The 25,235-nt window shown below is 30.8% G+C and overlaps 1 protein-coding gene and 1 pseudogene across 2 annotated transcripts; both read right to left on the reverse strand.

The window, feature by feature from the left end:
* Positions 1-9,527: 9,527 nt before the first annotated feature.
* On the reverse strand, positions 9,528-13,925 carry LOC110655758 (protein DETOXIFICATION 24). 2 transcript variants are annotated; one of them, XM_058146589.1, is made up of 9 exons: positions 13,772-13,925; positions 12,032-12,233; positions 11,328-11,865; positions 10,873-10,959; positions 10,744-10,800; positions 10,392-10,630; positions 10,144-10,262; positions 9,921-10,007; positions 9,528-9,762 (listed from the first exon to the last, which is right to left on the reverse strand). In XM_058146589.1, exons 2-9 carry the CDS (start codon positions 12,213-12,215, stop codon positions 9,667-9,669), a joined length of 1,407 nt encoding a protein of 468 aa, XP_058002572.1. In that variant the 5' UTR covers positions 12,216-12,233; positions 13,772-13,925; the 3' UTR covers positions 9,528-9,666. The 2 variants fall into 2 exon arrangements, with proteins under 2 accessions (XP_058002572.1, XP_058002571.1); XM_058146588.1 differs by having other exon boundaries at positions 11,328-11,869; positions 11,982-12,233.
* Positions 13,926-16,075: 2,150 nt separating this feature from the next.
* LOC110655762 (protein DETOXIFICATION 21-like) lies at positions 16,076-20,604 on the reverse strand (annotated as a pseudogene).
* Positions 20,605-25,235: the final 4,631 nt, after the last annotated feature.

The raw sequence follows: 25,235 nt of genomic DNA on the forward strand, positions 1-25,235 counted from the left end.
GGCACATTTATGTATAGTTTCTTCAAGACCTCTAAAAACTTCCCAAATTACTTGTTAAGTTTGGCTTTTTGAAATCTTTGTGAAAAAGGAAGTTGTGGCTTGTAAGGCTCCAGAGATATATACTTCTCTTTTTTCTCTTCAACTTCTTCTTTACTTCTTCTGGAATTCTCTTCTTTTTCATTCTCTTGTTTTTCATCTCCCTCAACATCTTTTCCCTTTTCTCTCTTTTCACTTTTTTGTTCTATTCATTGTTTACTATCTTCCCACTCCTTAATGTGATGGCTTGACATTGTTCCCTTGGGTTTTCTGGCTGACTTGGAAGCTTTCCCATAGACTTGGTACCTGAAAAGGATGCTTGTTGTGCAATCTGGTTCTCTAATATTCTGTTAAATGTCTGCAGTTGCTCCAATCTTACTTTCATTTCTCTCATCTCTTCATCTTGCTTAGTTTGATTGGCAAGAATTTGTTGCAATAGTGCTTCAGTAGTAGAACCTTGCTCTTGCTGTCTAGGTGGAGGTGCAGGATGTGTATTCCTTTGCTGAAAATTAGCTAATGGTTGCCTATTCTGCTGATAGGGATTTCCTTGTTGCTGTGGTTGAAAAATTGGGATGATTCCTTGCTGCTGATTTTCCCATGAAAAAATAGGATGATTCCTTTAGGCTGGATTATATGTTTGAGAATAGGGGTTGCCCACCTACTTGTTTCCATTATTCCCCACATAGGCAGCTTATCACCAAAATCTGCTCCACAGCTGGTATTTCCTTCTACATAAGCAACTTATTGAGAATGTCCCAAGGATGATGAAGTAACCAGCATACTTAAATCTTCCATTTTCTTTGCCAAAACTTTTATAAGTGCATCAAATTTGGCTTTGATCATATTAAATTGATCAAGATCGTACATTCCAGCAGCTTGTCTCTTTTGTATTGGAGCTGGCCCTCTTGGACTACTCCAAAGATGATTATTCTTTGCAATTTTCTCTAAAAGTTCATAAGCTTTATCTTCTTGCTTTATGATGAACTCTCATTTAGTTTGAGCATCAATAATTCCTCTAATAGTAGGAGTGACATTTGTATAAAAATTTTGATTTATCATCCATTTTGGAATGGCATGATGTGGATATTGTCTCTCCAACTCCTTCTATCTCATCTGTGATGCCTCTTACCCGTCTACAGTATAGCCGAGCAAGGTGTGCCACATTCAGTGCCGAAGCACGCTATCTTGTCTTATCGTGTATATTATTAATTTAAATTCCATTATTCATATTATCCCATGCGTTGAAAATTTTTTTATCACTTTTTATTTTTTTTTTATGGAGACCCGGACAGAGTCTCCTCTGTTTTATTAGCGTTTGACGGGTTTCACTATTTACTTGTCAAAATAGTTTCATATGTCATACCATTTTTCTATGCATCATATCATATTTTTGTTTGCTCATATAGATTTCTTATATTCATTTCAAATAAAAACATTTCGTTTCATTCATATCAAGTCATGTACAATATTTACAAACTGTTATATAATCCCAAAATTTAATTACATGTCCCATTTATGTACAATGAGCAAAACACAAAAGCTAAATACACATGGACCTACCAAAAATAGTCTGCTAAGGTGACACATCACACTACTGCAAAGTCTGCTCTAACTCACTGTCTGGACTGGTCCTGCTCACCAATACCTACGCGATGAAAAAACCAATATGCTAAGTATAATGCTTAGTGGTGCATAAATTAAAGTAGAATAAACTAACTAATTAAAAATAATTATTTCATGTATAATTTCATAAAAATGTGGAATTCATGAATTTTGAGTCATTTACATGTTTATTGAACTTTGGGAGCAAATAAGTTTATTGGGATCTTCTCTGCTCATTTATTTCATATTCAGTCTTATGAAATTCATATCAGTGCCCAAGTAACCTATAATAAACTATAAAAATTGGATACATAGGAGTATACTAGTTAGACATCCGTATGTCTATTATGTATACATCCGTATGTCTATCAGGTCTATTGGCTGCCAATAGCTTTTCCAAGGTATAGGAGCAATTTTTAGTGAAGACAAGTTTGGGTTTTAGGGTGAGAATGGAGGGAAATTCAAGCTTGAAAGCTTGAAAAAAAATGGTGGAAGAAGAGCTGTGGGGTTCGGCCAAATGAAGTAAGGAAGGAAGAAGATGACTTTAATTATTGTAATTTGTCCATATGTATTTATATTTATCCTATGTAATTGTAGTAAGTTTTTAATAAGGTCATTTTGTCATCAAGCCTAAGTCATGCTTAGGTTATTATGAGGTAAGGCTTATGTCATAATTCAATTTCATTTTTCTTTTCTTTCTTTTCTCTTTTCCATAATACAATTGATTATTTTAATTTATTTTTAATGTTTTATTCTCACTCTTTTTTATTGATATTTAGGTCAAGATTCGACACTGATGGTGAAATGACCAAAATGTCTTTCGTTGTGTTCATCGAGTTATAAGTATCTTTACAGATTAGCATAAATTTTCTTGTATCTCCTTGATATTTAAACCTCATAAATCTTTCAATTAAGTCCCAATATTTATTTCAGAGGATTCCCCATGAGTCTGGGGTTGGCAACTGAACCCACAGCTGCTTCCCAGTAAGGTCACCCATCGCCGGAACCTTAGGTTTTTTAACCTATTGGCATTTCATTTCTTTTATTTTTCCTTAATTTTACTTGGTCTTTATTCAATCAATTTATGTCTCCTCACTCTAGTTTGAGTGTAGTTCCAGACATCCTGGCTGTCCGAATAGACGTTAGTCATCGGAACAGTAGAATGTACGGACTATCTAAAGTGAGGGCATTATAATTCTTTCCCTCTAAATAAAAATTTCGTCCTTGAAAATTTCCTCAGATGAGAAGCTAAGGAAACTACTGCCTCATCGTCTCCTTGCTCTCCCATGTCACCTTCTCTGTGTTATGATGCTTCAATTTCTCCTTAGTCTGTCTTACTAGATCTGGCTCTACAATCTTATCCTCAACCAGTTCTGCACCCATCTTCTTTCATCTCATATACAGTCTCCTTCTCATCTTCATTCGCTATCTTTAATGTGAATCCTTTTTAGCTGGTAATCTACCATCACCCTATGGCCTAAAGGGTTAGTGACAAGTATGTCCTCTTCTAACCCATCTATCTGTATCTCTCTATCAACAGGAGTACAATGTGTAACACCCCTTTAAGCATAGCCTGGTATATTTTACTGTTCTGGTGATCAGTGTCGGTCCAGATAATTAAGGGAATTAGAACCACATTTAAGACATCTAGGAAAGTCTAGAATGAAAACAAATAGTGCTGACTAGAAGGTTAAGTATAAATAAGAAAAACAAAGCATAAAAAATTAAATGAGTCGAGGGTTACATCGATGGATGACCTTACTGAGAAGTGACTGTGAGGTCAGTCCTAACCCTAATTTTGAACCAAAAATTATGACGCTGCGATCCTAAGGACTATTGCAAACCTAGTGGAAAAGAGAAAATCATAAAAAAGAGTTGATAAGTAGGTCAAATAATTAGGTCAGAAATCCAGAAGAAATATCGAATTACTTACAAATTGAATCAGATCGGCAAGGGGCAATTTGGTCAAATCACCCCTAGAGGTGACTCCTGACCTAACTGCCCAATAAAATCGAAAAAAAAAAAATTTCAGAATTGAGAATTAAATTAAAGAACTATTAAATAATTAAAGAAAAAGAAAAAGTAAAGAAAATTGAATTATTACCTCACTTTGGTGACATCATGAATGATGTCAAAATTAAATTTTAATTACCCAATTTTTTTGACCAAGTCAAATACACATAATTACACATAAATACAAAAAAAAATTAAAAAGGAAAATTACTTTCTTCTCTTCCCATCAACTTGGCTGAGACCCTCCTTCACCCCACCTCCATTGATAACCTTCCATTAAAGCTTGATTCAAGCTTTTGATCCCATCAATTAACCCTAAATTTTCCTAAAATTTTCCATAAAACCTTGTTATCTCAACTAGAAAAGAAGATTAAAGAAGAAAAAGGAAGGAGAAATTGAAGAATTTGGAGAATTAGAAATTAAAGTTGAGGTTAGTAAGTAAACTTGAATTTTGTTGTTTAATTTCTATGTTTTTAGTTCACTTAGAATTTAATTTAAAATCAAACAAAAACCATTATGGGACCAGCAATAGAGGGAAATGGAATTGCAAGAATTTGATGAAATTAAAGTGTTAATTTAGTTGAATTAAGCATGTAAACAAGATCTATGCACTTTAATTTCATTATATTACACAATTGAGGAATTAGGGTTCTTAAGCCTCTTGAAATTGGGAGAAAAATTGAAGGAAATGGTCAATTGATGAAAATGACCTTAATTGAGGTTAGAAATGGTCACTTGGGACCAATTGTGATGTATTGGAATTGGTAGAATTAAAATGCAATTTGGATTGGGTAGGGTTCCTAATCTGGCAGCTTGACCTAGGTTCCTTTCAGGGATCAAAATTGAAAATTTACCAATTCAATTGGTGTGGCGTCAATTTAGAATGAAAATAGACACATAATGACACATTTTTCATGGAGAAACAATGCTTAGAAAATGACATTAACATAGTGAACAATTAGGTCAAATCCGGGTAATGTGCACTGTCACTGTACCAAAATGACTAAAGGAGCATTGTTTGTTCATTTGGCCATAACTTGGGCTAGACATGTCCAAATGACCTGATTTTTGTGGCATTGGAAAGGTATGACATAGAAATACAACTTTTATGGAGAACACAACCCAAATTCTACCCTTAACCAAGTAAAATTGTCACCCAAAGTTAGTGGTCCAAAACTACCAGAACCAATTAGGTGCTCAGAAATTCTGGGTAACACTAATCCGGCCAGTTTTAGTAAAATGGCCATATCTTGGGCTACAAAACTCCAAATGAGGTGATTCAAAAAGGGAATTAAGGATAAGACAATAAGGAACAACTTTGAAGGACACTTATCCAAATTCTCACAGTAACTAGACCAATGGAATAATGCAAAACAGGGTACAAAAACTGAAAATTTGAAATTGTCATTAAGAGACTAAAAAAAAAAAATTAAAAGGGCAACCAAAACTAACAAATTAGGTACCCAAAATGTGGTATGTGAGTGTAATTGAAATTTCCATACCTATTAAGTATAAGAAAGTCAACATTTTGACATGAATAGTAATCCCGAAATACAAATTTTAAAGAAAGTTAATTTAAGCATATTAGGACTAGAAATAAGTAGATGTAAATTTATTGTTGAATTTATTATAAGTTGTGATACTGAAACACTGCAACTTGTGTGCTTCAGTTGAAAAGAATACAGAAAAAGGAAAAAAAACATCGAGTCATGGCCTAGAGGCGACTCGCACGAGGTTTGTGCACAACATAGAATTTTTCTGTAAATTTTCTTTGGCAAATTGTTTTAAATGAATAAATTGTAACTTATTTATATTGGAAATTGTGATTTAATGGAACAATATGCTTTTGACCTAAATTGTTGAAAAATTTAGTGGTATGTGATGAATTACGAATAAATGTTTAGAAAGTTGTTAAGATAGTTTTGAAACCACAGTGTCATGACTATATATCTGAATGCCTCACTAGCATGACTAGCGGGAGGAAATAGTTTTGAATTCCCTCTCTGGCTAAAGTGTTGAGGTGTGTGCCAGTAGAGGAAGAAATTTGAATGGGTACCCATAGTTTGAGCTAGCTGGCCTTGGTATGCCTCATAAGTATCTGGCTATTGAGATGAACAATATATTAATGACATGATATGATTGTATGTTTTTATAAAATTTGTTTAGTGACTTCTGAAGTGAAAAATTATTTGACTAAAATTTTAAATTGTGTTTTGTATCTATATACCATTTTCATTACTATATTTGGATAAGTGTGATTTAATTTATGCTTAAATTAGTATTTTTAGTATGTTGTGTACCACTGAGTCATTGTACTCAACGATGGCTTTTTATTGCTATCTCAGATAAAGAAACTGGTAAAGCAGCCGAGTGAATTGCCGAGGATCATAGTACTACCTTTGGATCTTTTGTCGGGTATTACCTTATACCCTTATTGTACATATTTATTTTGATATATGTGACTGCATGTACATGTTGTAAATTGGTCTTGAGTAGTTGTACAAAACTTGTAATAAAATATTTTGGATTTTCTGATGTAAATTTAGATTGATGAATGTAAATCAATTTTTTTTTATTAGAATGTAAATGAAATTATTCAATGTTATTTTTGAAAATATTTGAGTCGAGAATTATGAATTGTGGAAATTTACATTGAATTGTGGAAATGGAATAAATTTGTATTGAATTGAGTTGTGTTGGTGGTTGATTTTGATGAAGTGAAATATTTGAAAGTATTTTCTACAAGTCAAAATTTTTTATTTTCTCAATTACAGCCAGCACTCTGTCAAAATTTTTTCAAAATTTGCTAAAAAATAAAAATGGACAAAAATTTTACCTAACTTTTAAACGTCAATTAAAAGTTTTTAATACCTGCTAGAAATGCTCACCACCTTCAAAAAGTAAGAAAGTTATTTTGAAATCCATTGTAGTGTATTTAATGGGTTATCGATAGGTGAAGTTCGGTAATTCATTAGATATACTACGGGATCATGTTATGCCTTATAGTAATGAGTAGTAATGAGGGATAAGGTGTGACACAATACATATATAGTAATGAGTAGAATCAAGGTCTATCAATACATATACAAAGGTATTATAAATAGAAATGTACCTCTGATAACGTCTGCCAGATATGGCTTTTCTAGAGCCCTCATAGCGTATACACGAGGTGTTACTCCAGCCTCAGGCCTCTCAACAGTCTCTATAGCAGGTTTCTGTGACGTACCAGCTGCCTCTGATCTCGCAGGTCATCTATCCTTCTGTGTTGTCGGGGCAGATCTCTCAGTTTGTGATGGAGCGGTGGGAGCACTCCTCTGTGTACAATTTCGTAGAAAATGATCGGTAGCTCCACATCGGAAGCATCCCCCAGTCAATAGTTAACACTCTCCTCGGTGCCTCCTCCCACAATGTGTACACTCTGGCACTGGGACTGATCCCCTTGTTGCTATGCCAGGAGAACTGACTATAGATACATCAGACTACCCTCTTTGGCCCTGTGTCTGGCCCTTGGGCTTCTTACCATCAGTAACTGATATAATAGACTGGCCCTGTCCAGAACCCCTCTTACGCTGTCTGTCCCTCCTAGACTACTCATTACCTCTGACTCTCTCCACATTAAGAGCGGATGATACAAGCTAGGAGATATCCGTATACTGGTGTGAAGTAACAAGAAGTCTGATATTATCATTCAGACCATCCTCAAACCTACCGCATCTGTCTGCCTCTTTAGACATTATCTCCTAGGCATATTTGTTGAATATTTATTTTATTTTTAAAATTTTATTTTTTATTTTCTCCTTAATATTACCTACAAAAATTTACTTCGTTGGTAATTACTGACGAAAACTTTTCGTAGGTAAAATTTTTTGAGCTTTTTAAAATTTTTCTTTTCTATTTTTTTCTTAGTATTACCAACTAAATATAGTTCGTTAGTAATTACCGATAAAAAATTTTCGTTGGTATTTATTTTGAAATTTTATTTTTTATTTTCTCTTTAATATTATCTACGAAAAGTGATTTCATTGGTAATTACCGATGAAAACTTTTTGAAGGTAAAATTTTTTAAATTTTTTAAAATTTTTCTTTTCTATTTTCTTCTTAGTATTACCTACTAAATATGGTTCGTTGGTAATTACTGATAAAAAATTTTCGTAAGTATTTATTTTAAATTTTTATTTTTTATTTTCTCTTTAATATTACCTATGTTCGTAGGTAAAATTTTTTGAGCTTTTTAAATTTTTTCTTTTCTTCTTAGTATTACCAATTAAATATGGTTTGTTGATAATTACTGACAAAAATTTTTTCGTGAGTTCTTATTTTAAACTGACTTGAAGGAGAGTAGTACAACACGACCTATAAGCATTACACATTTTCGAGGATTTAACCCAAAATCGTTTAGAGTGGAGAAAGAGAATCCATATAGCCGACCCTAAATTTTTGGGATAAAAGTTGAGTTGAGTTGTATTTATTTTAAAATTTTATTTTTTATTTTCTCCTTAATATTACCTATGAAAAGCGATTTTGTTGGTAATTACCGTCGAAAACTTTTCGTAGGTAAAATTTTTAAGCTTTTTAAATTTTTTTTTCATTTTATTCTTAGTACTACCGACTAAATATGTTTCGTTGGTAATTACAGATGAAAAATTTTCGTAGGTATTTATTTTAAAATTTTATTTTTTATTTTCTTCTTAATATTACCTACGAAAATCAATTTCGTTGGTAATTACTGACGAAAAATTTTGGTAGGTAAAATTTTTTAGCTTTTTAATTTTCTTTTTAATATTACCGACTAAATATAAGTTAGTCAGTATTTTTTTTTATTTTGTAGCTAATTTTGTAGCCAAATTAGGTACCACTTTGACCAACAAAATTATATCGTCGGTAAAGTGTTCGTCGGCAATCAGTCGGTAATTTTATCTGTATAAATTGATTTAATTTTTTTTTATCGATAAAGCGTCAGTAAATCATCACTAAATTACTAATGAAATTCTATTGTCAGTGATTTTTATAGTTATTTTTAAAATTTCTTGTAGTGTTTTAATTTTTTTTTTGAAACATAAGTCAAAGGTAAAGTAGAGGGATTATTAGATGCACTGATACATATGACACATATACCATATTTTATAATTATTTAAAACTCACTCTCTATATTACAAGAAGAGCTACTTTTTTGTAAAAGAGAAAATATTATTTTTTTTGTATATGGATAATATTCTGTAATTTTTATATAGGAATGTTGAATGATGATTAGGTCAATTTATAAGTTGGCCAACTCTTGTTTAGGCCCAACATGGACGTAGATTGCAATAATCTTAACAACTATATAAAAATGAATTTTAATATATATATATATATATATATATATATATATATATAATTTTAATGCCAATATATGCCGCATCACGAAATCAGTTAAATATATCTAGTAATCCAAACTTTTAATAAAAGTCAATTTGCTTGATCAACTTGAGTTTGAATTAATTTATCTCTTTAATTTAAAAATTACACTAATTTAACATAATTTTGTCCAGTCAATACATCAATATAAATAACACATGAAATCACACATTATTAAACAAAACGTTGTAAACGAAAAATTGAAAAAAAATAAGGGTAGAATTGAAAACAGTAAAAGCCAAAATTATATGTTGTCCTTAAACTTTCTATAAAAAGTTATTGTTTTGCCTCCTAAAACTTGTTTAAACTAATTTTACCTCTTTAATATAAAACATTACATCAATTTAATAAAAATTTGTCCAATCAATTACTGTCAAAATATTTTTTATTATCAGATTAATTGCTATCAAATAGCTTTTGTTTCATCAAGAAAGAATATTTGTAACCTTGGAAAACACAAGAAAGAAAATTTAAATTCATAAAAAAAGTGCATACAAATTGCAATTAATTTAGAATTGAGGATTCATCAACAAATTAGCTAATCCCATATTTAGTGATTCTGCTCTTCCTGCAGTCACTATGTATGGCACAAAATAATAATAATAATAATAATAATAATTAGCCATTCAAACTTTCTCGGATGAAATTTTCATTATTTGACTCTTCTGAAGGCCTTAAAAACCAACTATTAAGACGTTCCGATGCTTTTTTCACCTACACAAAGGGAGATTTATATTTATTAAAAAAAAATCTATAATGTCATTCAGTTCTGATATTGCTCTTATTTCCATGCTTCCCCCCCTCCCCCCCCCCCCCCCCCCCAAAAAAAAAAAAAAGGCGGGTAAGAGATCATATAATTTTTTTTTTTTTACCTGTTCATCCCAATTAGTTCTTGATGTAACGTAGCCAAGAACCATGACTTGCATTACAACTCCAATTGTCATTCCAATCCATATACCCTGCAAAATCAGTAACAAGAAATCTCTTCAACAATTACAATTCATATTCATCATCACTCAATGTGGACCTTAAACCAATATTTTTCTGCACCCTGGGACAGGAATTTTCCCAACTCTTGCACGAAAATTTTCGTACCTTGATTTGCAGATGAGCCACATATCCAAGAATAACCCCAATTGGAACTCCACCAATGTAATAGCTGCTGACGTTAATGCATGCAACCATACTCTGTCGACCAGCACCTACAGCCACTCCTGGGATCAAGAATTGATTCACTTGTTACTGGATAAAAAGTATAAGCTTCAGCCAAATAATGAAAAATAAACCCGAGAGTATTCAACATGTGTGTGTGTATATATATATATATATATATATATATACACCTGTAAGTACTGCCTGGAAGCTGTTAAGTAGAACTGAGAAGGCAAGTAGGAGAGAGAGATTGGACACAGCTTTAATGACCATTTGTTCATTGGTGAACAATTTAGCAATTTGGCTGTCAAAAGCTAAACATATTATGAAAAAAAAGGCTCCAAGGCACAGTGAAATGAAGAGAATGACTTTAACAGAAAATTTTGCAGCTTTAGCATCTCCTCTTCCCAGTTCATTTGAAACTCGCACGCTAGACAGGAGGTAAGGAATCCATCATTAGCTTACAGCTTTATTTGTTATGGGTAAGTAGATTCAGGAAATAAAGACTTCCCAAGAAGTGTACAAGTATAATGAAAGTTGTACCTGGCGGAAGTTAGGAAGGCAATACATAGCATAAATTCCCAAGCCGTGATATTCAGGCTGCAGGTTCATTTTCACTTAGAACACTTAAGATAAGCAAAATTCTAAATTAAGATTGTTAAATAATCTTACCAAATGGACAGGGCAGATACTTGAGTTGTCGCATTTTTCATGTACCCTGCCAAGAGGACTAATACAGCATTGTACCAAAACTCTAAGCTAGTAAGTTAAGCCATGAGTAAAAGAAAAAGGGAAATCAGAGAGAGAGGGGATGAATGAGAAGTATTTAAGGAATACAAGAGAAACAGAGTAGTTCTTGCATTTGCATTAGCAATAGTAGTAGGAATCTCACATTACCACTATTTATGGAGGTGATTAACACTACAGTAAATAGAAGTATTGTAGGAGATGTTATTAGGTTTACACGATTTAGTAATTGAAACAAGTAGATTTAATCTCCCCAGATGAATTATGAACACCATGTTTCCAACCATCTAATTGAAACTTGTATAATTTTTCACCATTAATTATTCAAGCAAAAGCCATTTTTTAACTAAATCATAGCTTGGAAAATGAAATGGACTTACCAAAGCATCAAACCTGAGGAAATTGAGAGCTTTATTACAGGAATTAAATCAGTGAAGGCAGCTAAAGTGAATCCCCTCCATGTATCAGGACACCAGCCACCAACGACATAAACTAGCTCTCCAATTATTACCAACCAACTTGAAATATTCATAGCAATCATAGCTCCAGGAATTCCCCAGTTCAGCTTGCTCACAAAAATCCATGATAAGAGCACATGAAGTGCAAATGAGGCAGCAGAAAGCCACCCAACAATCATGTTCTTGAGCTGAGTTTGCAAGTACTTTTGGAGTGAAAAAGCCAAGGAAAAGAAGTAGAGCATAGGAATAAACCACAAAGAAATGTATCCAGCAGCACTGGCAGTTTCTTCTTCCTCGCCCAGTAGCCTGAAGATTTTCCCTGAGAATATGAAGACAGGAAGCAATATTGTCGCGGTAAGAAGGTTGATGATCCATGATCTTTGCAAGTAGACACCCATCATGTGGTATTGTCTTGCTCCAAATGCCTGCCCACATAGAGTCTCTGTGGCACTTGACATGCCTAGCTACAAATGCATGATAGGAATAAAAAATCATGTACAGATTTTGATCAGATTACGTTCCTGGAAAGGTAAAAAGAGGAAAAAGCTGCAGAACATGAAATTTAAAAGTCTTTACCAATATCCCATTTGCAAATCTAACAGCAATGATTTGGATGAGTGCATAACCTGCAAGTTGTAGCTTTCCAGCATGTCCAATAAATGACTGTGTTACCACAAACATTCCATATTGTGTTACTCTTGCTAACGCAGCAGGAAATCCAACCTTCCATATCTTCTTGTTTTCTATCCAAATTCTCCCTTTCAAATCACTAATATCTTTTGCTTCTGATCCAAGAAGCCTCTCTTCCATTCTCTACTGTTCCTGTAGCTGTGTAGAAGAGCAGAAACAGTATGAATTACAATAAAATCAACGGTCATTTCCATGGCAGTTCACAATAAAAACTGCACCCCCTCCCCTCCCCTCCCCTCACCCCACAATTTTTTTTAACAAACAGGATTCATTTATTGTCAAATCTACAGTCTAGCTAGATTCAATATCCTTTTAATATATTATAATGCCGCCTTACTTGAGTATAAAACAAAATTATGAGCAGTCTTAAAAGAAGAGAGAGTTGTGGGGTTAGCATTTTGATTTCGCAATGAGTATTGGAGCTTTATATGTATAGCTGTCAATCATTTGCCGTTCCACATCTTATAAAGGCCAACTATTACAAAAGAGATTGTACAAACATCATGTGCAATAAAGAAAATGATATTCAGGGAGGTTAGAACAAATCCATTCGAAAAAAATTCTTTTCAAGTATTATTAAAAATTTAATATTAAAATTAAAAATATTTAAAAATAATATTTTTCTTAATAATAATATTAAATAGACTTTTATTATGCACTTGTGAAATACATCCATTTACGCATAGGATCAATTTATGATAAAATGAAAAATGAAGTGATCTACTAGTTTTATTAACTCTTGGGCTGTGCTTACGAGTATTCAATTCCCAAGTAAAAACATTGATCGTCCTAATCTAATGTACGTTCAATTCAATCTAAATAATGCTTGTTTGATTTAACATTAAAAGGTTAAAATTATTTTAATGTTAAATAATTTCTAAGTGAAAAAAAAAAGAAAAAAAAATCTGCTAAAAGGAATACAGCAGTACTCAGTAGATCAATATTTATGACAGGGAGGTGAACTTGACCGACTTCGATTAATATTTATTTATTTATTAAGTAGGACCTAGCAGATATATGACTACCAGATAATAGATCCTCTATGATTTATGACAGGACGGTGAACAATTCGAAGCATTTCTTAACTATGACATTATTATTCTCTTTTTTTTTTTCAATAATATTATTTTTCTTTTAATAATCAATAGCAAAACCATTAGTAATGAAAGAAAAAAAATAATAATAAGGGTCCATCCATGAAAATCAATAGCAACCACAACAATAGCAATATTCACCAAACAAACAACAGAATATGATAAGCAAATTACAGCATTCTTTTTCGTAAAAGAAAAACAAATATGAGATTATATATATATTATTAATTTGTTTGATTTGATTAACGAAGAACCTGAAACATGATGGGTGTGAGATTTGGTATAGTGTTTACAGTAGTTTTTGGAGGGATACTGTCAGTCAGGTTCGAAACTTGTTTAAAAGAAAATCAGTGAAAATCTTTGTGGTGCAGGTGCCAACTGGGTAGAGATGGAAAAAGAAGAAGAGGGAATGAAGAGACAGGAAGGTTTGAGCATCCAGTGGGGACGCGCAAGGCTTTGTGTTAGACATACTTTCAAGCTTATTAGTGGGTGAATAAGGAATATGAGAAGAAGAAGAAGAAGCTTATCAAAAAGAAGAAGAAGAAGAGAGTGAGTGAATAAGGAATATGAGAAGAAGCCTACTTGGCCTTTGGAGTGATCCAGCTTTTCTTCAGGGAGTATGCTATTAACTTTAGAGAGCTGAAAGTCTCCCAGCTAGCTAGCACTGTTGATGGATGAACAGTGTGTGTGTATCAGAGAGAGAGAGAGAGAGAGAGAGAGAGAGAGTGAAGGGTCTTAATAGTGTGTGAAGGGTTTTAATATCCCACACCACATTGGTTTGGATAGAGATAATGTATCTTAAAAATTTTGAACGCTCGTTTTTCTTCAAACTAATTTTTGAAATTGAATTAAATCTGACTTATTTTCTTTTAATAGTATTAAATGATTCCTACCGACTAATGTCAAGTGTCTCCTAAGTATTTTTCAATTTAAGTATTTGGTTTTGAACATTAATATCTCTCATTGATTAAAATTAAATTAATCAAAAATTAATTTTAAATTAAATTAAAATTCATTAGTTTTAGATAAAATTAAATTTAAAAAAACAAAAATTCAATTACTAAGTTGCTAAAATGAAACAGAATCAAATGAAATAATAACTAAAGAGAATTTATAGTTTTAATTCCATTACCTCCAAACCTTGAAACAAAATCATTAATTTTGTCCTAAGGCCGGTTTGTTGGGTAGTTACGGTTCAGGAATCACTAATTTAAGTTTAATGAAATCATGAACCTAAATCAAACTGCCATGAGACAATTTGAAAGACGATTCCTGAATCGCCATTTTCAGTTCAAGTCCCTATTTAAAACGGTTTAAAGGACGAATCAAAAAAGGATGGTTCAAGACAGTTTGGAGGATGGTTTGAGAGCAATTTAGAGGCGAGGCAAAAAAATTAGAGAAAAATTTTATTGATTTAAAATTTAAGTTATATTTGTAAAAATATTTTTATTTTTCTTAGAAATATTTCAATCAAATAAGAAAAAAGAGAATTAAAATAATTTATCTTTAAGAAAAATTTAATAAACAAATACTTGAACTTGATTAAAAAACTAGAGATAAAATTATTTTTTTTTAAAGAAATTAGAAAAAAGTACAAGAACTTAATTTGATCTATGTATTCCTTTGGGATTTAGAGAAATCGAAATTTTTAGTTTTATTGTTTACCTTTTTTTTAAATTATATAATAATTGATAATTAAAAAGCATAAAAGAGAAAAAAAATAAATAGAGGGTATTGAAAATTTTATTGAGGATATAAAATAATAACAGAGTAATTAAGATAGTATTAAAAATTTCAATAAGTATGTAAAATAATAAAGCAGGAAAATTAAGAGAATACTGGGAATTAAAAAGAGTTTAGAAAATAATTGTTTAAAGAATTTGAGAGAAATTGAAAAAATATTAAGAATTAAAAAGAGTGTAAAGAATAATTATACAGAAAATTAATGATATATATATATATATGAATCGGGAGTGAGGTGATGCATTCATTGAATTCTTTTGTATTTAAATATTCAGTTTGTTCTGGTTCGGAACTGTCGGTTTAATTCGGTTAAGAATCGCTAATTCACAGTTTCTGAAAAAATGAATCTTAACCAAACTGCAAAAGGGCGATTTCAGTCCGATTCAAAACTAATTCTGATTTTTACCAGTTTAAAGTTTCGAATCGGTTTCAGTTGGAAACAGAACCATGGCTACCCTTACCGGTTTGGACCACACTGATGACAAACCGTGTCTTGTAGTCAGGTTAGATTTGGTCCTTTTGCATAACCCAATCCCTAACAATTCGAACTCCAAATTCTTTTTATAAGAATTATAGTAATTAAATTGTTGTTTGAAGCTATGTTTTCTTTTTTTTTTTCAAAGAAAATTTATTATTTGATCTTAAATTTTATCATTAACCACTATTTAATATTTTTTTATTTTAAAAATTAAACGATTTTATATTGACAAAATGCTTCTGATAAAATTGAAAGCCTTTCCATCCTTTTTGTTGTTAGTTTCTAAATGACTACAATACCCTATTCTCTTTCTATTGTTGTTCTCTCTCTCTCTCTCTCACTTTCTCCCTTGTCCCCTTGTTTCTTCTTTCCCCATCCATGCATCTCCTCTCCCCATTTCTGTCTCCATTGATACAAAACCATGAATCTGAGGCCATAAGAACTTGACCCGTGAAAACATCTTTATTGAATCAAAGCTGTAACTATAAAGGCTTAATATCCTCAAATCCTCTTCAAGTAACGGGTATCGCAAAAGCATTCATCTCATTATTCACACACACATAATTATACAACCATAGTTACCCAATTTCATCAATTATACAACCACAATTTCATAATTTACAGATTAAAAATAGAAACGAGAATAATAAACATAGAATCATCAATTATCCAACCACAATGTCACTATTTACTGTTCAACAATGGAAAGGAGAATCATCAAGTACACAACCCCAATTTGCTGTTGAAGTCGAGCAAGATTCCTTTAGCAGATTAACCAGAGCAAGAGCATTGCAAACAAAAGAGTCACAAAACAAAAGGCAAGAATAAACAGAAGTAGCTTCGTCACTTTAATAGTAGCCCTTAAATCATCATTACCCAGCAATAAATTCCAGTATAACCAATCTTCCTTGAATCGTCACGTTTAAAAGCAGCTTCGTTAACTTCAGTTTCGCCACCATGCTCACATGAAGATAGAAAGTCACTTTGATAGAATAACAAAATGTAAAAGGACAAAAGATTTTAAAATTTTGGCAGTGCATGCTAATAACTGGTTATTAAAAAAAAAAATCCAGTGACTCTTTATTATATTCGTCCTTATTTACATATCACTATTGGCGTATGAGGGGTGAATTCAGGAACGAGACAAAGTAATGGGCTGCAAAAGAGCAGAGAATTGATTATCTGACTTGTTCAATTGGTTAAAATTAATATTAATCATTTTACAGACTTAGTAATGAAAGATTTTTTTACTAAAAATCTTTAAATTTGTGTTGGAGAGAAAAAATAATTTTTTTTTTTAATTTTTAAATATTTTAAAAAAATTTATTTTTCTTAAATATTAAAAATTATAAAAAAAATTTATAAAAAAAAATAAAATTTTAAAAATTATAAAAAAATCTTATTTTATTTTACTTCCTTATTGTGTCTTTTTAAACTTTTTTTCTGAATAAAATATATAATGTTTTATTTATTTTTCACTTTTATTAATTAAATGTATATATATTCAAATATAGAAAAGAATTTCTCTTAAAATTATTAGAAGGAAATTTAATTTTAATATGTGTAAATCAATTTAAAAATGTGTTTAATTATAAATATAAAAAAATTAATAATAATCATATGAAAAGTACAAGCATTTTGCAAGCATTGCCACGCCTTAAAAAAGTAGATGTGGCTGAGATCAACTCAAATCTACTTTTTGCAAAAGGAAGGAAAAAAAAAATCCAATTTAAAGAACATAAATAATAAGATACCTTTTCCGCCATGATTGAGAAAAAGATGCTCTCATGCAATCACAATTATTTGCTGGGTATTTCTAATGGAATTGTTCAAGTATTTTTGTTTTTTCTACCAATGATAGAAAGTTCTTTATCTGAACTCTGGAATACGCAGTCCATAGCCCCAGCAGGGAACAACGTCCAAGACCCAACAAGCAAAAAGCCCCGTGTTAAAGTAGGTATTCAACCGAACATAGACCTGGCCATCACTAAGGCTAGACAACGCCATCATGCACCAAGCCTCTTCTCCTCAAGGCAGCCGTCATCGCCATTAAAAGCACCAGCAGAAGGAAGCCATTAAAGCTCAAACAGAAGACCTCCTCTCTAAAGCCGTTGGCTGTGACTTTGGCACGGGAAGTCCAAAGTCACGGCAGATGACGAGAACAATAATTTTTAAATAATTCTGCTGGTGATGCTAAAATTCATCGGCAAATATGTTATATCCCTATATCTTTCGCAACAATAATTTTTTTTTACTTCTGCTGATGCAAAAATGTCGTCGGCAAATCATCAGGTAAGCATCACTAAACACTTATTAAATAGTTCTTTCCAAATTATTTTAAAAAATTAATTTTATTCACACTCTTTATTTAACTTCATAAATAAAGGGTAATTTTTAATTAGTAGTCATGGAATTTTTTTTCATATCCCATACCGAGGAAAGTTTTTTCAAGAATGCTTTTGAGCCATGTAATTTTGACTCCCCAATAAGAATATGATTTGGAATTTCAAGTTCAACCACAAATCACAATCATGTTCACAACTAGTTTGGGTACTTTTTATGGGCACATCCTGGAAGTGAGCATGCTCATATGTATGGGATACCATCATATGAATATGGGGCCATATGACATAGTAATGCCATACCATCATATGAGATAGTGGTCTAATAATTTTTTTGACTAGTGACATGGCTACATCATGAATTTATATTATCTAGAATTTTCCGAGAATAATTCAAAAATTAGATTAAAGAAGCTTCAAGTCACACATCTTGTGGTTGTGTGTTGTGCTCAGAGTCTGCTACATGCCACTTGTTAATCCTGTTACGAGCAAGAGATACCTACAGAAGAAATTGATTAATGTATGATAACAGGTTTTGCATTAAGTTTTATTAGTAAAATTAATTATAAATACATTAAAGAAGTGGCAGCTAATTGATCAATGAGCTAGCTCAGCGATACTAGAGATATCTCCATGGCTTGTGAGGTCTTAAGTTCATGTTCCATCATTAGAGACATTAAAAAAATTAAAAAGAAAGCAGCTAATTAGAGGTAAACTAAATAACTGCTTTTCCCAGTCAGTTTTGCAGGTGACTATGATTAGCACAGTGGTTTGTGTAAGTGTTCCAAACAACATCCCAACCCAAACACCCTGCAAAAAATTAGATTTTGGATAAAATAGGGAGGGAAACAATTCCGTGATTAAGAAAGAAAAATAAAGCAAGAATGTGCTCATGAAAAAAGAGAAGAAGAAGAAGAAGAAGAAGAAGGAAAACAGAAACTCTCTTTAACTTGCATATTTAGAACATAACCAAGCACAACTCCAACAGGAATCCCAATTAGGTAGTAGCAGGCTATATTTACATATGCTACAATGCTCTGCCATCCAGCTCCCACAGCAACTCCTATAATATTTACACAAATGTTTGTTTCTGATAACAATTATACAATTTCATTAGATTTCCATGCCAAGAAGGGGGAAATTACCTGAGAGCACTGGTTGTATACCGTTCATAAGCAAGGAGAATGCCAAGAGTGGTGAAAGATCTGCAAATACATCAGCCACCTTAGGATTTTCTGTAAATATGTAAGCTAGCTTTCCTCTGAGAAATAGGAATAACAGAAATAGAATGAAACCGATAACGGATGATGTAAGAACTGTCAACACTATGGAGAAATTTGAAGCTTTTAAGCTCCCTCTGCCTAGCTCATTTGACACCCGAACACCGGAATTTTCGAATCAAAACAGCGAACAGAAGGAAATTTTCAGATGTCTAAAATTGAAAAGAAATTTCACTTAATTCCCTGTTGCATTGAACATTGTCCAGGATATATAGCACCTGGCAGCAGCCAAGAAACCAAGCGATATCATCATTTCCCATCCACTGATGTTGAGGCTGCAAATAAGAACAAGATTAAAGCATTTATCCAATATATAAGAAATGTAGAGAAAAGTGTAAAAGAAAAATCTTTAGTTCACCAAAAAAAAAAAAAAATTACCAGATGGCAAGAGCATCAATGTAGACTTCAGCATTTTTCATGTTTCCAGTTAAAAGAACCAGCACTGTGTCGTACCAAAGCTCAAGGCTGTCAAGGACAAGGTAAATTTAACTCAATTTCTCTTCAGAAACTTAACTTCAGGCCGCAGTACAAATCCATATGACTTGATAAGCCTTACCAAACCATAGCACCAGATGACAAAGAAAGCTTGATGACAGCGAAGAGATCCTTAAAAGCTAGGAACGAGAACCCTTTCCATGTTTCGCCACAACCTCCACAAGTAACAAACGCAAGCTGTCCCAAATTTGGAATCCAGTAAGCCAAAATTGTGGATGCCATAGCTCCTGGAATTCCAAACTCGTATTTGACAGTAAATAGCCATGATAGCAGGATATGAATTGAAAGCGAAAACGCTGCTAGGTATGCAATAATCATGTTCTTGCTCTGTGCTTGTAGGAACATTTGACAGGTAAAAGATGGAATATAGGAGAAAAACACCGGAATTAGCCACAGAGAAATATTTCCTGCCACCTCCGCAATACTTTCTTCTTGGCCTAAAGCCCGCAATATATGGGTTGTGAAGATGAACAGAGGAAGAAGGCAGATTGAACACATTACTAAAACTATCCATGATCTTTGGAGATAAATTCCAAGCATGTGATATTGTTTTGCACCATAGGATTGCCCACATAGAGTTTCTAATGCACTAGCCATTACCAGCTGCACATTCAAAGAAGAACTAAAACTCTCAGTACGTTGTATTTAAAGAAATGAAAAAGAAAGAAGCCAGAATTAGCAGAATAGAAAGAAATGCTAAGTATATACCAGGATTCCAATAGCAAACCTCAGAAGGACAGTGAAGACAAGGGAATAAGCAGCAAGTTCTGTGGAGCCAATGTGACCAAGATTACATTAATCCCAAAGGTAGAAAACATGGTGAAAATGGCAGGGCCAGCAACAATCCACATCTTCTTGGTTTCTATCCGTAGCTTGTCCTTGAACTGCACTTCTTCAACTTCTGGCTTTCCTGCCAAAAGCTTTTCTTTCATTTCTCTCTCCATTTCCTCAGCTAGCCTCCTACTATTGTCCTCCTACTTCAGCTACCAATACAAAGAAATTACTTATTTGGTAAGAGGATTATAATGATGTTTTAAATTAAAAGAATATGCATATGCGCAAGACAAGTATTTTCAAGTTCGGTGTCAATGACTTAGGGGTGAAAAACAAAATCCATTTTATATATACACTAGCTTTTTGTGACACATGAATTACACATGCGTAACATGTGCATTTTATTAGTTTTAATTGAAATTTTCAAAAATCATAATTTTAATTAAAAATATATTTATTTTAATATAAATATTTCACTTTTCTTATGTAATACAAATGAATTTATATAATTTATAAATTAATACATGAATATAATTATCATGTTAAAATTTTTAAAAAGTCCAATTAGTAAAAAAATGTAAACTTTTCATTATTGTAAAAACATAATTTTTAATTATTATAATCGTTCAAGAATATGCGTAAGAAAAAGAAAATATCATAAACATTTTATTGAGAATGTTATAGTTACAAACACTTTCTTGAAAGTGCTATAAACATTTTAAAAAAATGCTATAACAATCGCTTAATAATTTATCGTGTGAAGCTATTAATTTAAATTAAAAAATTTTTTTTTTCAATTTGCATATTTAGACCAATTATAGGAGTCCAGAGAAATCATTAAAAAATTGCAAACACTGATTTTCGAAATATAATCATAAATGAATTTTTCTTAAAGAAAAATATTAGGTATCATTTATAAATTCTAATATATTTTTGTATTATCATCTACACATATATAGAGAGAGAGAGAGAGTTGTGATCTCATGTGATATATTAAAGCTGAATTTTTTTCCTTGACATTATTCTATCCATTGAATTTTGCTTTTTTAATTTCAAATATGTATTCTTTATTTTGATATCTCATTTTTAAAAAAATCACAAATATTACTTTTGTAACTAAAAACAAAATCTAGTAAATTTTAAAATAGTATGAAAGTGTGTTGAGAATAGGAAAAGAATATATAAGAACAATAATTTAAGTTATTCGGCTGTCAAGAACCCATGTTCACATATAAAATTTCAAATAATCTATATGTCTTATATAGAAAGATAACTTTGAATATAAAAGTAGGTTCAATCCTCACACACACACACACATCAATATTTATTATTGCCAATTTTGGTCAGATCTATGTATTTGCTAGCCTAGAAAAGAGCTTGTGAATGCACTCAAATTTATTACATTAGAGAAATTAGTATTATTATAGATAAATAGGTAAACAGACACATCTATTGCATTGATAGAGGATGCTTGTAGTAACTGAAGAGGTTGAAAAATCAAGAAGTGAGTTATTTATCGGTTAAACAATTTTTTTAACAGTTAAATTCAAACTCTTGATCCTTGAAAAAAAAAAAAAATTCATCTTGATTGTAGCTTTCTCCACACTATTGAGAACAATATTAAAAAATAAAATAAAATTGAATGGTACAATCCCTCAGTCACTCCATAATAAAAACGGAGATTTAGTAGCTTGCTTGTGATTTTTATCAATGGTTCTTGGATTGAAATCTACTTTCCTCGTATCTAAGAAAATCGAATGGTACTAACTGGATCTAAGAGTTGAATCCTTTGAATTTTCTCAACTTTGTGATCGTAATTCTCAATTTTTTGATTATAAAACAGTCTCTATCAACCTTCTGTTATTCAAGATCGAAGTCAAATTGCTTTATAAAAAAAAATCAATGAATTTCTATGAAATGGTTTCATGGGATTCTATCAATTATCTTGATCGTGGGACATCATTGAGAAATAAGAATTTGCATCATCAAAAGATTTTCTTGTAATCATTTGTAGCATAAAATGAGTCGATCATCCGAAGAAAGACCAATTTGATTATGAGTTGTAAATCAAAATAAAAAATTATAGAGATTAGTGGAAGGGTGAAAGAAAGAAAAAGAATATCAATAATATATGATTCCAATATGTAAGGTCTATAAGTTATCATACAAAAGATAATGTAGTAAAGTATTAATACCAATTGATCTATAATTAAACTAATCCATCCATAAAATTAAAAAATCAAGAGTCTCGAGTCAGTAAAGACTAAGAAGATTGACTCAAGAACAAAAAGGCTTCATTATAAAATTAAGACATAACCATAAATGAAGAAGTGATGGGAATGATAGAACTTGTAAATGCATAAGATCTTTTTTGAGAACAAGTCTTCATGTTTTATTGGGAGGATAGCGAAAGAAAACATAAGACAATCCATTTATTCTATAACTAATAAAATTGCCTAGTTTGATTTGGTTCAATGGCTGAATGCATATCACTCGTTTGGTTTAACCAATTTTAATCCCCACTGTAATCTTCCTATTGATAAAAAAATTAAATTAAATTTTATCATCCACTTTTAATTTAGATGATCTTACTTTATCACTTATGATTTGTTTGATAAAAGGTTAAAAAATCAAAAGTTAAATGTTAGCATTGTAAGTTTTAACATTTAAAAATAGAAATTATTAACCTAGTTTGCTAAGATTAATATTAACTAGGTAAAAAATTAATTTGGTCTCTTTAAGTGCTCAAATAATAATTAGCGCTTATTAACCTGGTACATCATTTATGTAATTTTTTTAAGAAGGAAGACTAAGAACTTCTATTGAATAAAAAAAAATACAAATTAAATGTACACGACATTCTTACAATATTAAATTCTCTACTAGATAAATTAAACATAAGATAAATGTATGAATAATATTATCTTAATTTAATGATGTAAATTCAGCTAATGGAGTATTTGAACTAACTAAAGGGGGGAAAATATTTTTCATTCGATAATAATATTTAATCTTTATTTGATTTTATAATTTTTTTATGAATTTAATATAACAATTATTAAAATAAAATTATTCTCAAAAAGAAGAATTATTTATCTTTTTGCGCAATAATAAAGTAAAAAAGCACATAAAATTTCAATGACTAACAATACAAATATTTGAAAATTGATATAATAAATTTAATTTATTATAAAAAAATAGGTTTGATTATTATCATTATTAACATCAAACTAAATAAGATTAAAAAAAAAAGGAGCTTATCTGTGAGTCTCATTAGTGGCTAAAAAGGATAAAGAAAAGAGAGGAGAGTGGATGAGAAGGATTTTTATTGATACAAAAGCAAAGGCTAAATATTAAAAAAAAAAAATCTAAAGTATTACATGTTTTTATAATTATAGTTAATTTTTTTTTAAATTTCGATCTAATTTAGAACTTTAGTATTTATTATGACTTGGGTTTAAAAAGAAAAATTGAGGAAGATAATGAGATAGTTGATGCGGCAAAATTTCTTTTTTCTTTTTTAACTATGTTAATTGCCGCATCAACATCCCCGAGTCCCTCTTTTAGATCCAAGATATGATAAATACTAAACTTTTAAATTAGATGAAATTAATAAAACAAAATTTTAATTATAAGTATAAAATTACATATTTTTAATTTTTTTTCTTGAAACATTAGCTAAAGGTAAAATAGAGTGATTATTAGATGCACTGGTATATATGGCACTTGCACTATCTTTTATAATCATTTGAGACTCACTCTTCGTATTATAAAAAAAAGCTACTTTTCTATAAAAGAGGAAATACTATATTTTATGTACATCGATAATATTCTATAATCTTTATATAGCAATGTTAAATGATGATTAGGTCAATTTACATAGTTGGCCAACTCTTGTTTAGGCTTAATATGGACGTAGATTACAATAATCTTAACAACTATATAAAAATAAATTTTAATATATATATATATATATATACATAAGATATTTTAATGCAATAAACACGACATCACAAAATTAGTTAAATTTATCTAGTAATCTAAATTTTTAATAAAAAGTCAATTTACTTGATCAACATGAGTTTAAATTAATTTATCTCTTTAATTTAAAAATTACACTAATTGAACATAATTTTGTTCAGTCAGCACATCAATATAAGTAACATATCGAAATCACACATTATTAAACAAAACATTGTAAACGTAAAATTGAAAAAAATAAAGATGGAATTGAAAAAATTAAAAGCCAAAAGCATATCTTTTTTATTTTTTCGAGAGATAGACACACACGGCTCAGTGATGAAAATGAATATTGTTAAAACCATGATAATTTTAACAATATCTTTATTTCTATATAAGTCACACATATACGCTATCTACAATCGATGTGAGATCCTGAATGACCAGAATTGAGCACTCTTTATCCCTTAAACTTTCTATAAGAAGTTATCGTTTTGCCTCCTAAACTTTGTTTAAATTAATTTTACCTCTTTAATTTAAAAAATTACATCAATTTAATAAAAAATTTGTCCAATCAATTATTGTCAAAATAACTTTTGTTCTAAGATTAATTGCTGTCAAATAGCTTTTGTTTCATTAAGAAAGAATATTTGTAACCTTGGAAAACACAAGAAAGAAAATTTAAATTCATCAAAAAAATGCATACAAATTGTAATTAATTTAGAATTCAGGATTCATAAACAAATTTGCTAATCCCATATTTAGTGATTCTACTCTTCCTGTAGTCACTATGTAAGGCACAAAATAATAATAATAATAATAATAATAATAATAATAATAATAATAATAATAATTATTATTATTATTATTATTATTATTATTATTATTATTATTATTATTATTAGCAGCCATTCAGTCTTTCTTGAATGGAATTTTCATTATTTGACTCTTTTGAAGGCCTTAAAAACCAACGA

This window comes from Hevea brasiliensis, chromosome 5 (assembly GCF_030052815.1).
Source record: "Hevea brasiliensis isolate MT/VB/25A 57/8 chromosome 5, ASM3005281v1, whole genome shotgun sequence".
Taxonomy (NCBI): Eukaryota; Viridiplantae; Streptophyta; class Magnoliopsida; order Malpighiales; family Euphorbiaceae; genus Hevea; species Hevea brasiliensis.